Source organism: Nematostella vectensis, chromosome 8 (genome assembly GCF_932526225.1).
Source record: "Nematostella vectensis chromosome 8, jaNemVect1.1, whole genome shotgun sequence".
Classification (NCBI taxonomy): Eukaryota; Metazoa; Cnidaria; class Anthozoa; order Actiniaria; family Edwardsiidae; genus Nematostella; species Nematostella vectensis.
Genome location: NC_064041.1, coordinates 9669665 through 9681136, shown reverse-complemented (window position 1 = coordinate 9681136; position 11472 = coordinate 9669665). Strand labels below are relative to the sequence as shown.

Here is an 11472-nt window from a genome sequence, read left to right as displayed (position 1 = left end):
GGTGCGGTAAGGATACAGATGCAAGTCAAGTCACTTTTATTATCACAATGTGTAATAGATGGTTTCTTTCTTTGTATGGTAATCTATTTATACATGGAATATACACCATCACAATGTCAAGTATTTTGTTGATGGTCAGTCGGAGGGGGGGAGTCATTTTGCAGCCTGTGGAGGGGTGAGAAGCCCTCCTACTTTACTTGCAGCTCGAGATGGGGCAAATCCAAGAGCTTTCTGGACATTCTGATGACAAAAAAGAAACAAGCAGTAAGTATTAAGATAGAAATAAAAATGGGCCTACTTGCAGGCCCGTACCCAGGTTTTTTTCTTGGGAGGAGGGGGGGTGCAGAACCCAAAAAAGTGGACCTAATTTTTCTGGGGGGAGGGGGTATGGGTCATTTCTTAGATAAAAATGTGACCACTCCTGAAAGAACAAAGAGGGATTTTTTATGCCTTTGCAGCATCTCCACCGGACGTTTATTTTGTCGGATTTGGCCAAATACCAGAGTGATCTAGCTTATGCTTTATATTTTTGTCTACAAATAGTTCGTCTATTCAGGACCGAAAGTGGACCTTTGGCTGTTGTTTGTGTGTGTGTGTGTGTGTGGGGGGGGGAGGTACCCCCTGGGTACGGGCCTGACTTGGGCATTTATTAGTGATGTTGGGTGAAAAAGAAATGCTTTTTGGATGCTTGCCTTTGCTAGCCTGTTCTAATAGCTTCATTACTAACCTGTCTGACAGCCATGGTGCAAAGAATGTACAAAAAGATGAAGGAGCACTCAGTGAAGTCATCACCCATCAGATTACGGTGTGACAGACCCTGGATCCAGGAGTGAGGCTCAAATGGCAACTTTGCAACCACCCTGCCATCAAATCTAGCCAGACAAATACATAAATCAAAGTTTAGCTTTTGCAAGTGATAACCTTTTAATAACACTGCCTTTAAATCTAGCCAGACAAATACATAAATCAAAGTGTACATTATCAAGTGATAACCTTTAAACAACACTGCATTCAAATCTAGCCAGACAAATACATAAATCAAAGTGTAGCTTTTGCAAGTGCTAACTTTTAACAACCTTGCCAACAACTCTAGCCAGACAAATGCATAAATCAAAGTGTACATTATCAAGTGATAACCTTTAAAAAACACTGCATTCAAATCTAGCAGACAAATACATAAATCAGAAATTTGGTATAACTGGCATCAAATCTAGTGGGTGACTTTAGCAAGTGATCTTCATAATGACACTGCCATCAAATCTATCCAGGCAAATGCATAAATCAAAGTGTATATATATAGCTTTAGCAACAACCCTGCCATTATATCTAGCCAGACAATACATAAATCAAAAGACTCAAAATCATAAATCAAAAAAACATCTCGATTTTTTTAAATCTATCAAAAAGAATAAATCCTGAATACTGTAACCACTTAAAAGATATTTTTGTTGTACATTTGCGAGTCATCTGTTTTATCCAGGAAAGAGTTGACAAAGTATATATAACTGGAATGGATTGAATTGTAAAATAAGCTTATTATCAGCTTGACCATTGCCTTTATGAGTGTGCTGTTGTCCACACAATCAATCATTTAAATATTATGCTCAGGGACCAAATAACATAAAGTACAGTAGGTCCTTTATTACATTGGGTTAAACATGCTGATGATGGCAGTTATCACAAAACTAACAGCAAAAATCAACTTACATTGAGTTAAACATGCCAATGAGGGCAGTAAACGTAAAACCAATAGCAAAAATAGACTTCATCTTCACCTGTGTACAAGAAAAATAAAATGTTTACATATACTGTTTCCTCTACCAAAAGCTCTACGACAAGGTCAGAGAACAGGCCCCTTTTTTTAAATCTCTACTGTAGGTTTCACATACTTTTACATAAGATATACCATATCTCCCCCCTCCATGGCATGCCATACTTGCCAGAATAAATACCATATCTCCCCCCTCCATGGCATGCCATACGTGCCAGTATAAATACCATATCTCCCCCCTCCATGGCATGCCATACGTGCCAGTATAAATACCATATCTCCCCCCTCCATGGCATGCCATACTTGCCAGTATAAATACCATATCTCCCCCCTCCATGGCATGCCATACTTGCCAGTATAAATACCATATCTCCCCCCTCCATGGCATGCCATACGTGCCAGTATAAATACCATATCTCCCCCCTCCATGGCATGCCATACTTGCCAGTATAAATACCATATCTCCCCCCTCCATGGCACGCCCCTGCCACACCCTGGGGCCACATTTGGAAAATCAAATTTTGCTTAATGGACACCATATTACGAACACTTGCTAGAGATATGCAGTGGCGTTGTGGTTAAACTTGCATTGTCACCAGTTTACTTCCGGTTGATTGTGTAACAATATCCGATGATTTTTAATGGAAAACTCGAAAAATATTTCAAAATATTGAAAGCAGTGTGTTTATTGGAAGTTTCTTTGAGGATATGATTGATAATTTAAAGCAGATGGTCTGCTTAATATCTCAGATTTTAATAGATTCTTTTGTCTTTTAACGGTTGAGGTTTCCGTCGGACCTCAGGAAGTAAACTGGTGACAATGCAGCTTTAAGTTGATATCTGTAATAGCGATAGTTGACCATATCTAGCTATCTCATACCATGGAGAGATCTCTGTTATGGTTCTTGAGTTTCTCTTCAACGCGTTCTGTAAAAATATTCATAGGGTACTGGTCAAGCTTAGGCATTACTGGTATTATGATGTAAATAACACAATCTACAGATTACAGAATAACAACAATAATAATAATAAACATAACTTTTATTTATATAGAGCATCATCTACATGTATCCATGCGTTCTACAATAATATAAAGGGGAAAAAATCTTGTTTAAGATAGAATGAATGAAACAGTTGAATTCCATTTTTGAGATCTCTCGCCTTGACTGATCAATGGTTCCACACACCTTCAGACATCTGTAAAGCCATCCTAATAAAGTGTCCTACTGAACAGCTGCCTTACCAATCTTTTTCTTCTGTCCTCCTTGACGTGGTGCATCTGTTAGGTTTTCTTTTCTTCTCTCCACTGTGTAAATAAAAAAAGGACAAAAAGATGACTTTAAGACTGACAATACTGTAAAAATGGATATTTTAATGCTATACATTTTATTACTTTTTAGGCCAAATTACATATACTGGATATACCTGTATATACCAAATTACATATGCTGGATATTTATTGTTTTCAGATGAATCACAAGCAAGATACAGCACAAAAATTTGTTGAGACAATCTTATTGTTGACTGGTACTGTCGAGACATTGTTAATCACATTTGGATGTTGCAGTCTTTTCTCCAGAAGTTTGGAGGCTTACATTTCTTGCTATCTTTTTCCACCTCCGCCTTCAGTTTCTTGTACTTGTCTGTTCTGTACACAAGGATGTATGTAATACCTGCAAAAGACAAGAAACAAGCATTGTCTTCACATTTGTATACCATACAGTAGCTTAAGTAGCATCTCTTATGAAGTACTGAAAAAGCAGAGTGTCCAGCCTAAGGACTTTCAGAATCAGGATTTCCCTATAAGGGAAAATTCATTTATTATCCCGAGGGGAAAGTGAGGATTTTTATAAAAGTAAGGGATAAAATCAGTTGCCCCCCCTCCCCCCTTCAGGTGGAACAACGTTTTCTGTGCCCCCATTATGAGAAAGAAAAAAAAGAGAGAGGGGAAGACAGCAATTCAGACAGTCAGAAATGAGCGAGGGTGTTGATGACGAAGAATGAGTGCTAATAATATCGTATAACGGAAACCATGAAAAAATGTATTACTGTAGGGTTTATACAGGTTTGCATTGCATAGATAAAACATGGACTAATCTGCATCCTGGACTCCTGGATTGTGCATGCCAAATAACTGCCCCTAAACCGAGATTCATTGAACCAAGAAAAAACCCATACACTTTCGGCCCCCCTTTAGACCTCAAGGCACCCCACAGTATCCTCACGCCCACCCCCCCTCGGGATAATAAATTAACTTTTCCTAACAAAATAAAAACTATGAAGACCCAACCACCTTCCCCCTTAAAATTCCTACAAAATATCAGCATTGTTACCCACCCGTCACAGTAATTGAAAAAGTATGAGGGAACAATCACAAGGAAGGGGGAATGCAAATAACATGTTGAATTATTAGTTGTATTTGTTTCCAAGAAATTTAAAAAAATACTGTATGTTGTTTAGACTGGCTCTTTGTTGGCAAATACTAGTAATATAACCCCCTGGTTTTCCTATACTGATTATGGTTGCATACAAGTTATCTGTTTGTTTTTTTTGGGATTAACCCAGCCAGAAACTGTAAAAAATAAAAGAATAAAAAATTGTATCAACTGTATCAACCCAGTGAAACCTTAATTAAATTATAAAAATATAGCAAGAGACAGAAAAATCTCCTTGCTATAAAATATATATCTCTACAATATTGATTATCAAAGCAATATCATTTTTACAGTACATTTATGCAGTATGATACCTTAAACGCGTTAATAATAAGGACAAAAGTCTTCAACAGTGAAGAGGCTTGAGGTAAAAGGAAGAACAAGTTGTAAACTTAATTCTTCATTATTAAAAGGCGAATTTCGCTTTTTCTTGAACGAGATCACTTACCCTCAGAAAGCAAAGCAGTTGCTAGTGAGATAAATAAGATAAGTAGCGAATCGGCAAACATTTTGTATTAGTCCTAAAGGTGTAAGAGCGGAACAAAAATTCAATAAAATCCGAGACAAACGAAACAGTGCTAAAGCCAAGCTAAAGACCAATACTTCATGTACTAGTATGACAGCGGTAATGAATCAAAAACTACTTGACGGATTTCCATCGGTCACTTTTTATGAAGTAGCTAGCCTATTTTCTGAACATGCAATACACTCTGCTGACCGACGTACAGACCATGCGCAGTAGTTCTAGAGTTTCCCGCGAAATCTAATCACATGGTCGATCGTTTGAGTACTGTGTTTTGAAATTTTGATTTTTCTCTCATAATTTACGCTCAAAATCCCGGCAATTCCACAATGCCGTGCATAGAAGACTGGCTGAGTTCGCCTCTAAGTGTCGTTGATGGAATCTGTAAGGAAACAAGCGGGAAGGCAGCCATGGGAACAATTTGCGAGTATTTTACTCAGCGAGTAGAAGAGAACATTCATCGAATTCCCTCGATAAACGACACCCCATTGCACTACCTGAAGCCAAACAGCCTGGTTAGATTTCGCTGTATGGTTCAAGACATGTTTGGCCCGGAGTATTTTCTATCCCAATACGAAGTCAAATCGAAATCCACCGGCGAGACCGTCCTCGCGAGTGGCTTGTATCGAGATGTAGTTGATTGTAGTGGGGATTTAGAGGTCGACTTCAACTCGCCAAAATGTGTGACGTCCGAGAAACAGACGTATTACTGTGTACCGATACCCGGAGAGACGGAATGGGCCAAGCAGGCCTTTGCTGAGAGGTCTCCATTGGTGCAGCACGGAGGCCCGTCGCAGCTGAGCATGAGCAACAAGAGGTCCCTCGAAGATGATGAGATGGAGGGGGATCACACCACAGGTATGCTGGCAGATGTAATTTAGGGGAGGGGTCACACCACGTGGTATGTTGGCTGATGTAATTAAGGGGGGCCACAGCACAGGTATTCTGGCGGATGTAATTAGGGGGGGTCACAACACAGGTATTCTGGTGGATGTAATTAAGGGGGGGTCACAGCACAGGTATTCTGGCGGATGTAATTAAGGGGGGGTCACAGCACAGGTATTCTGGCGGATGTAATTAGGGGGGGTCACAACACAGGTATTCTGGCGGATGTAATTGGGGGGGGTCACAACACAGGTATTCTGGCGGATGTAATTAAGGGGGGGTCACAGCACAGGTATTCTGGCGGATGTAATTAAGGGGGGGTCACAGCACAGGTATTCTGACGGATGTTATTAGGGGGGGTCACAACACAGGTATTCTGGCAGATGTAATTAGGGGGGTCACACCACGTGGTATTCTGGCGGATGTAATTAAGGGGGGGTCACAGCACAGGTATTCTGGCGGATGTAATTAGGGGGGGTCACAACACAGGTATTCTGGCGGATGTAATTAGGGGGGTCACAGCACAGGTATTCTGGCGGATGTAATTGGGGGGGTCACAACACAGGTATTCTGGCGGATGTAATTAAGGGGGGGTCACAGCACAGGTATTCTGGCGGATGTAATTAGGGGGGGTCACAAAACAGGTATTCTGGCGGATGTAATTAGGGGGGGTCACAGCACAGGTATTCTGGCGGATGTAATTAGGGGGGGTCACAGCACAGGTATTCTGGCGGATGTAATTAGGGGGGGTCACAGCACAGGTATTCTGGCGGATGTAATTAGGGAGGGGTCACAGCACAGGTATTCTGGCGGATGTAATTAGGGGGGGTCACAACACAGGTATTCTGGCGGATGTAAATAAAGGGGGTCACAGCACAGGTATTCTGGCGGATGTAATTAAGGGGGGGTCACAGCACAGGTATTCTGGCGGATGTAATTAAAGGGGGTCACAGCACAGGTATTCTGGCGGATGTAATTAAGGGGGGGTCACAGCACAGGTATTCTGGCGGATGTAATTAAGGGGGGGGGGTCACAACACAGGTATTCTGGCGGATGTAATTAACCCTATCACGCCTAAGTTTTTTTGACTGACGCACACAAAATAACACCAGGTCTTCAGTTTTTATCGATTTTTTCTTTTTCCTTAGAATTTCATGGGCTGACATAGTAAGAACAAGTATTGCCCACATAATTATTGATCAGAATAAAGTACTGGTTTTCCAAATTAGTATTGCAAAAATTTTTATAAGCCGGCAAAGACAAACTTTTTTGAATTTAGTTCAATTTAACCACGTGCTCATCATTTGTTAGTTCCAGTTTATGCATGTTTCCAGATAAACTACATCAAATTAACTTCAAAGATTCAGAGTTAACTCTTTAGGGAAGCATATCCAAGTATTATACATAGCTATTTTTCAGGTTTAAGCGAGCTGGTTGTGATAGTCATGTCAGCACCGTTTCTACACAATACAGCATCAACATGATGGCAAAAAAAGCATGGCTTGCGTGGACATTTAATTTCTAAATTTTAGCTGATTTATTTCGTTAATTGGACAAAACTGAAATGTCCATTCTAGTTCATGATCGTCTAATTGATTGACAATTGGCCACAATCTGTGAATAAATCAAGTATAGCACAACAACACGAAGATCTGAGAACATCACCAAGCGGAACGAGTGGTGACTGTTCACAAATTCAAGATCGTATTGTGAAGAATTTTCTGCATTGCTGTTCAGATGCGGCCAAAATAGGGTTGCAAGAAAGTATTATTTGCTGTTATTGATTTTGCAATATCCAACTCCGATGTAATTAAAGGGAAGGGGTTCACAGCACAGGTATGCTGGCCAATGTTATTAAGGGGGGGCACACCACATGGTATGTTGGTAGATGTAATTGAGGAGGGTGGTCACAGCACGGATATGCTGGCCGATGTAATTAAAGGGGGGTCACACCACATGGTATGTTGGTAGATGTAAATAAGGGGGGTCACAGCACAGGTATGCCGGCTGATGTAATTAAGGGGGGATGGTGGGTCAAAGCACATGTATGCTGGTTGATGTACTTAAGTAGGGGTAATTGATGTCATTGAGAATGGGGAGCGCAGCTTTTACCATGAAAAGTACCATATTTCTCATTGCTTTTCTTTTGAACATTTTGGCTTAGTCCTGTGAGTGTCCACTTAATAGAGGTACATCTCTGACGGAGCATTTACCAATAAGAAAATTTAAGGAAATGGAAAATGGCACAAATTAATCAGAAAGTGTTACAATAAGTGTTCTTTGTTAATTGTTAAGTCTGTTGTTTTTATACTCAGATGGGCATATGGAGACAGATAGTGATGATATGTCAGCAAAGAAAACCAGGACTGAGGAGACAAAAGCATCCACAAACAATATAGCTACAACAGCAATGCCTAGTTTGAACTTTCCCCTTCCTGGCGAGCAGGGTCCTGCCTGCCTCGTTCATCTTTATGAGCAGTGCGACAACATCAAGCTCAACGATACCCTAGAGTTCATTGGTATTTTATCAGTGCACCCTAGTCTTGCATCAACTCCAGGTGAAGCACCAAGTGACCCATCATTTATCACAGCAGATGATGTGATGTGTCAGGAGGAAAGGGCTGTTCACCACCCACCACCGTCACTAGTGCCCCGCCTTCACTGCCTCGTAGCTCGACCAATGAAGCACTCAAACCCAACCATGCCTACCGTTTTAGCTGAGGACTCTCTGAAGTCATTGACTCCACCTGTGCTTCACGTTCGTGATGATCTTCTTGCAGCGCTAGAGAAGTTACTGTGTGGTGATCGGCTTGCCGCGGAGTATCTACTCTTGCACTTACTGTCAACTGTGTACACACGAAGTGGTGTGATGGCGGTAGGGAAGTTTGCCATCAACTTGAGTGGTCTTCCTACTCAACAAACTCTGCCCCTGGAAGAGAGGATCAGCTCACAAGTTGCTAAATTCCTCAAGCATGTTCTCCCAAAATGTCACCTTCTACCCATGACTCTAAACAATCTGAACTCTTTGAATTTCATCCCAAAGAAGGATTATACCAAAGATAGGCTGATGTCTGGCATGCTGCAGCTGTCGAATGGGACAGAGCTGGTACTTGATGAGACAGCGATGGAGGCGGGCCAGCTGAATGCAACAGGTGTCCAGAATGTGACCTCTCTTGGTAACCTTATGTCCTGGCAAAAGCTGGCATACGACTTCAACTTTTACAAGACCGAGTTCATGGTTGATATTAAAGTGTTGGTGATGTCAGAGGGTAAATCCTTACTTCCTAGCGATTGTCAAGTAAAGCTCGACCCACAGAGATCTGCAGATTCTGCAGATACAGTGCTTAACAATATCAACCATTCAGTGATTGAGAAGATGCGTTGCTATCTAGGCTTGCTGAGATTTGCAGAGTATTCAGTCTCGCCTGAGATGCAAAAGGTTCTTCAGGAGGACTTTGTTAGTGTCAGACAGCAAACGGATGGGAAGATGTCTGCTGATGACTTCCACCTTCATCTCCTATTGGCTAGACTGCTGTCAATCAGCTATGGACAAGTGCCGCTGACCAATGAGGTGTGGGCTAAGGTTAAGAACATGGAGTCAAAGCGCAGAGCTCGTCTGTCTGTGACATCACAATGAAGTGTTTTCTGACATCATCATTAGAGAGGAGAGTACATGTATTTATTAGTCAATGCCACATAAGCCTTTTCTGGCTGTTACCAGTGGGACCAAGTAGTGCACACTGTTAGTCTGAGAGCACTGTGCTTACTACTGTATTCTTGAATCAGGTTTTAGCTCTAACAACTAAAACATTTAATACACAGGAGCAGCACTAAGGCTTTATATTGATGTTAAAATGTTGTCATAACTATCCTATTAAGACTGTTTCTGTACTTTGGGCGATAGAATCTCAGCCCAACTTGTTTTACAGTGATAAAGGCTTAAAATCGTAAGGAACATAATAAAACCCATTAGCAGATTCAAGTGAAAATATACACCTTTTTGCTGTTCAATAACGGGAAAGGGACATTCATTTGTGGCAAACGTTGTATCGTTAACGTGCATTGTACGTTCGTCAACATCGCACGAAACATTTTTAGCGTGACTCGACTTTCAATAACAATGATTGAATATGCGCGAACATTCAATAGCATCAACGGGCAATCAATAACGCAATTGGGCATTCATTCGGGATGGAATGAACATTCTTTTGCATGCAATCGAGAATTCAATTACACATTTGGACATTCAGTAGCGTTTATTGACAACCAGTTATAAAAAGTAGAAAATTCATTAGTCTATTAACATAAACAAAGACAATCAATAAGCCTTTTCAGACAATCATGTTTATCAATGAGCAAACGAGCAATCAAACGAGCAATTGAATTTTCATTGCGCGCAAAAGAATTTTTGTTCCAATCGAATTGAATGTCCAAGTGCGCTATTGTTTCTCCGTTGATGATAATGAATGTTCACGAATATTCAATTATTGTTATTGAAAGTCGAGTCACGCTAAATGATGTTTCGTGCGATGTTGATGAACGTACAATACACGCTATCGATGTAACTTTTGGCACAAATGAATGTCCCTTTCCCGTTAATGAACAGCAAAGGTGTAAAAAAAAGGTATCAGATTTCGTAAGTGAATGGTTGTTTTGAGTTTTTCTTTGTAGACCATGCCTCGTATCTAGGTCCAAATGTAACCAGTAACAAAGGAGATGATGATCGACGATCATTAACGATTAATGTCTATTCATTTCTAGAAATAAATCGGAGTCGGATATTCTTGCCCTTGTTTAATAATCAGCTTTGATCATGGAATACAAGTAAATGTTAATGCAAGGTAGCCTGCATTGCAGCAGTTGTTTCATGCAGTATTTTTGTGTTTTAGAACCAAACTAATTGCGGTCTTGTTTTCACGGCAATTGCTTTAGCTATGGAAAAAGCACAAAACAACTAGCCGCAACGCAGATCAAATGAAAGGCTTTGCAATTTTCTCATATTTTCAGTAGAACAAATGGATCTAGAGAGAATATTTTCAGAATAAAATACTGGTCTACAACCTGCCCTATTTCCACTACCCTCTAAGGCTTGACATGTCCTATTTCCACTACCCTCTAAGGCTTGTCATGCACTATTTCCACTACCCTCTAAGGCTTTTCATGTCCTATTTCCACTACCCTCTAAGGCTTGACATGTTTGGCTTCCTATGCAAGACATCTTGAATACTAGGTAACCCTGCTGTGAAAATGACATGCAGAATTAACCAGCCTCAGTTGTTTGCTGGGAAAATTCTGGTGGCTGTTGGGTAAACTTTGAAGGTCACCTCTATTGTCCTAGCAATATAATATTTATAGTTATTATGGACTGTCTTACCCAAGAAACTGAAAAAAAAAATAGCAAAGCGTTTAAAAAGCGAAATTAGTTATAATTTACAATGCGCATTACGAATCATTCGCGCAACTACAAACATTTAATATTCCTTACATGAAATGAAATCGTGCCCCTTTAAAAAAAAGAGTCGCGAAATTTAAGTGTCTTCGGAAAGGCTGATTTTGTCAAAAACGCAAAATTAAAGTCTGCGCAAAATATGCAAACAAAAAAAGACAAAGCGAAATTTCTGAACATTTCTTGTCATGACTTGTGTAATATGTTTATTACGAAGTGGCTCATGGTTCATCGCACAAGACTAAGAAAGACGCAGGTCATGCCATAGGTTGCAAGGTAATGTAGGAAGGAAGCATGGGGTGCGCGCTGGCCTGTGGGATGAATGATTTTCCCATAACTCCCTACCCGCCCGTTAATCTACACACCAAGACTAAACAGCTGGCACCCCTCTAAAGTCTAGACATTTTGTGTG

At 40.6% G+C, this 11472-nt stretch overlaps 2 protein-coding genes across 2 annotated transcripts; one reads left to right on the top strand and one right to left on the bottom strand.

Moving 5' to 3' along the window:
* Nucleotides 1-19: 19 nt before the first annotated feature.
* Nucleotides 20-4840, bottom strand: LOC5519359 (calcium load-activated calcium channel). The gene is made up of 7 exons (XM_001639201.3): nt 4655-4840; nt 3367-3444; nt 3015-3077; nt 2652-2698; nt 1708-1775; nt 728-872; nt 20-240 (listed from the first exon to the last, which is right to left on the bottom strand). The coding sequence occupies exons 1-7, from the start codon at nt 4713-4715 to the stop codon at nt 154-156; spliced, it is 549 nt and encodes a 182-aa protein (XP_001639251.1). The 5' UTR covers nt 4716-4840; the 3' UTR covers nt 20-153.
* A 100-nt stretch (nt 4841-4940) lies between these two features.
* On the top strand, nt 4941-10395 carry LOC5519390 (mini-chromosome maintenance complex-binding protein). Its single transcript, XM_032364243.2, has 2 exons — nt 4941-5587; nt 7930-10395. Exons 1-2 carry the CDS (start codon nt 5059-5061, stop codon nt 9249-9251), a joined length of 1851 nt encoding a protein of 616 aa, XP_032220134.1. The 5' UTR covers nt 4941-5058; the 3' UTR covers nt 9252-10395.
* Nucleotides 10396-11472: the final 1077 nt, after the last annotated feature.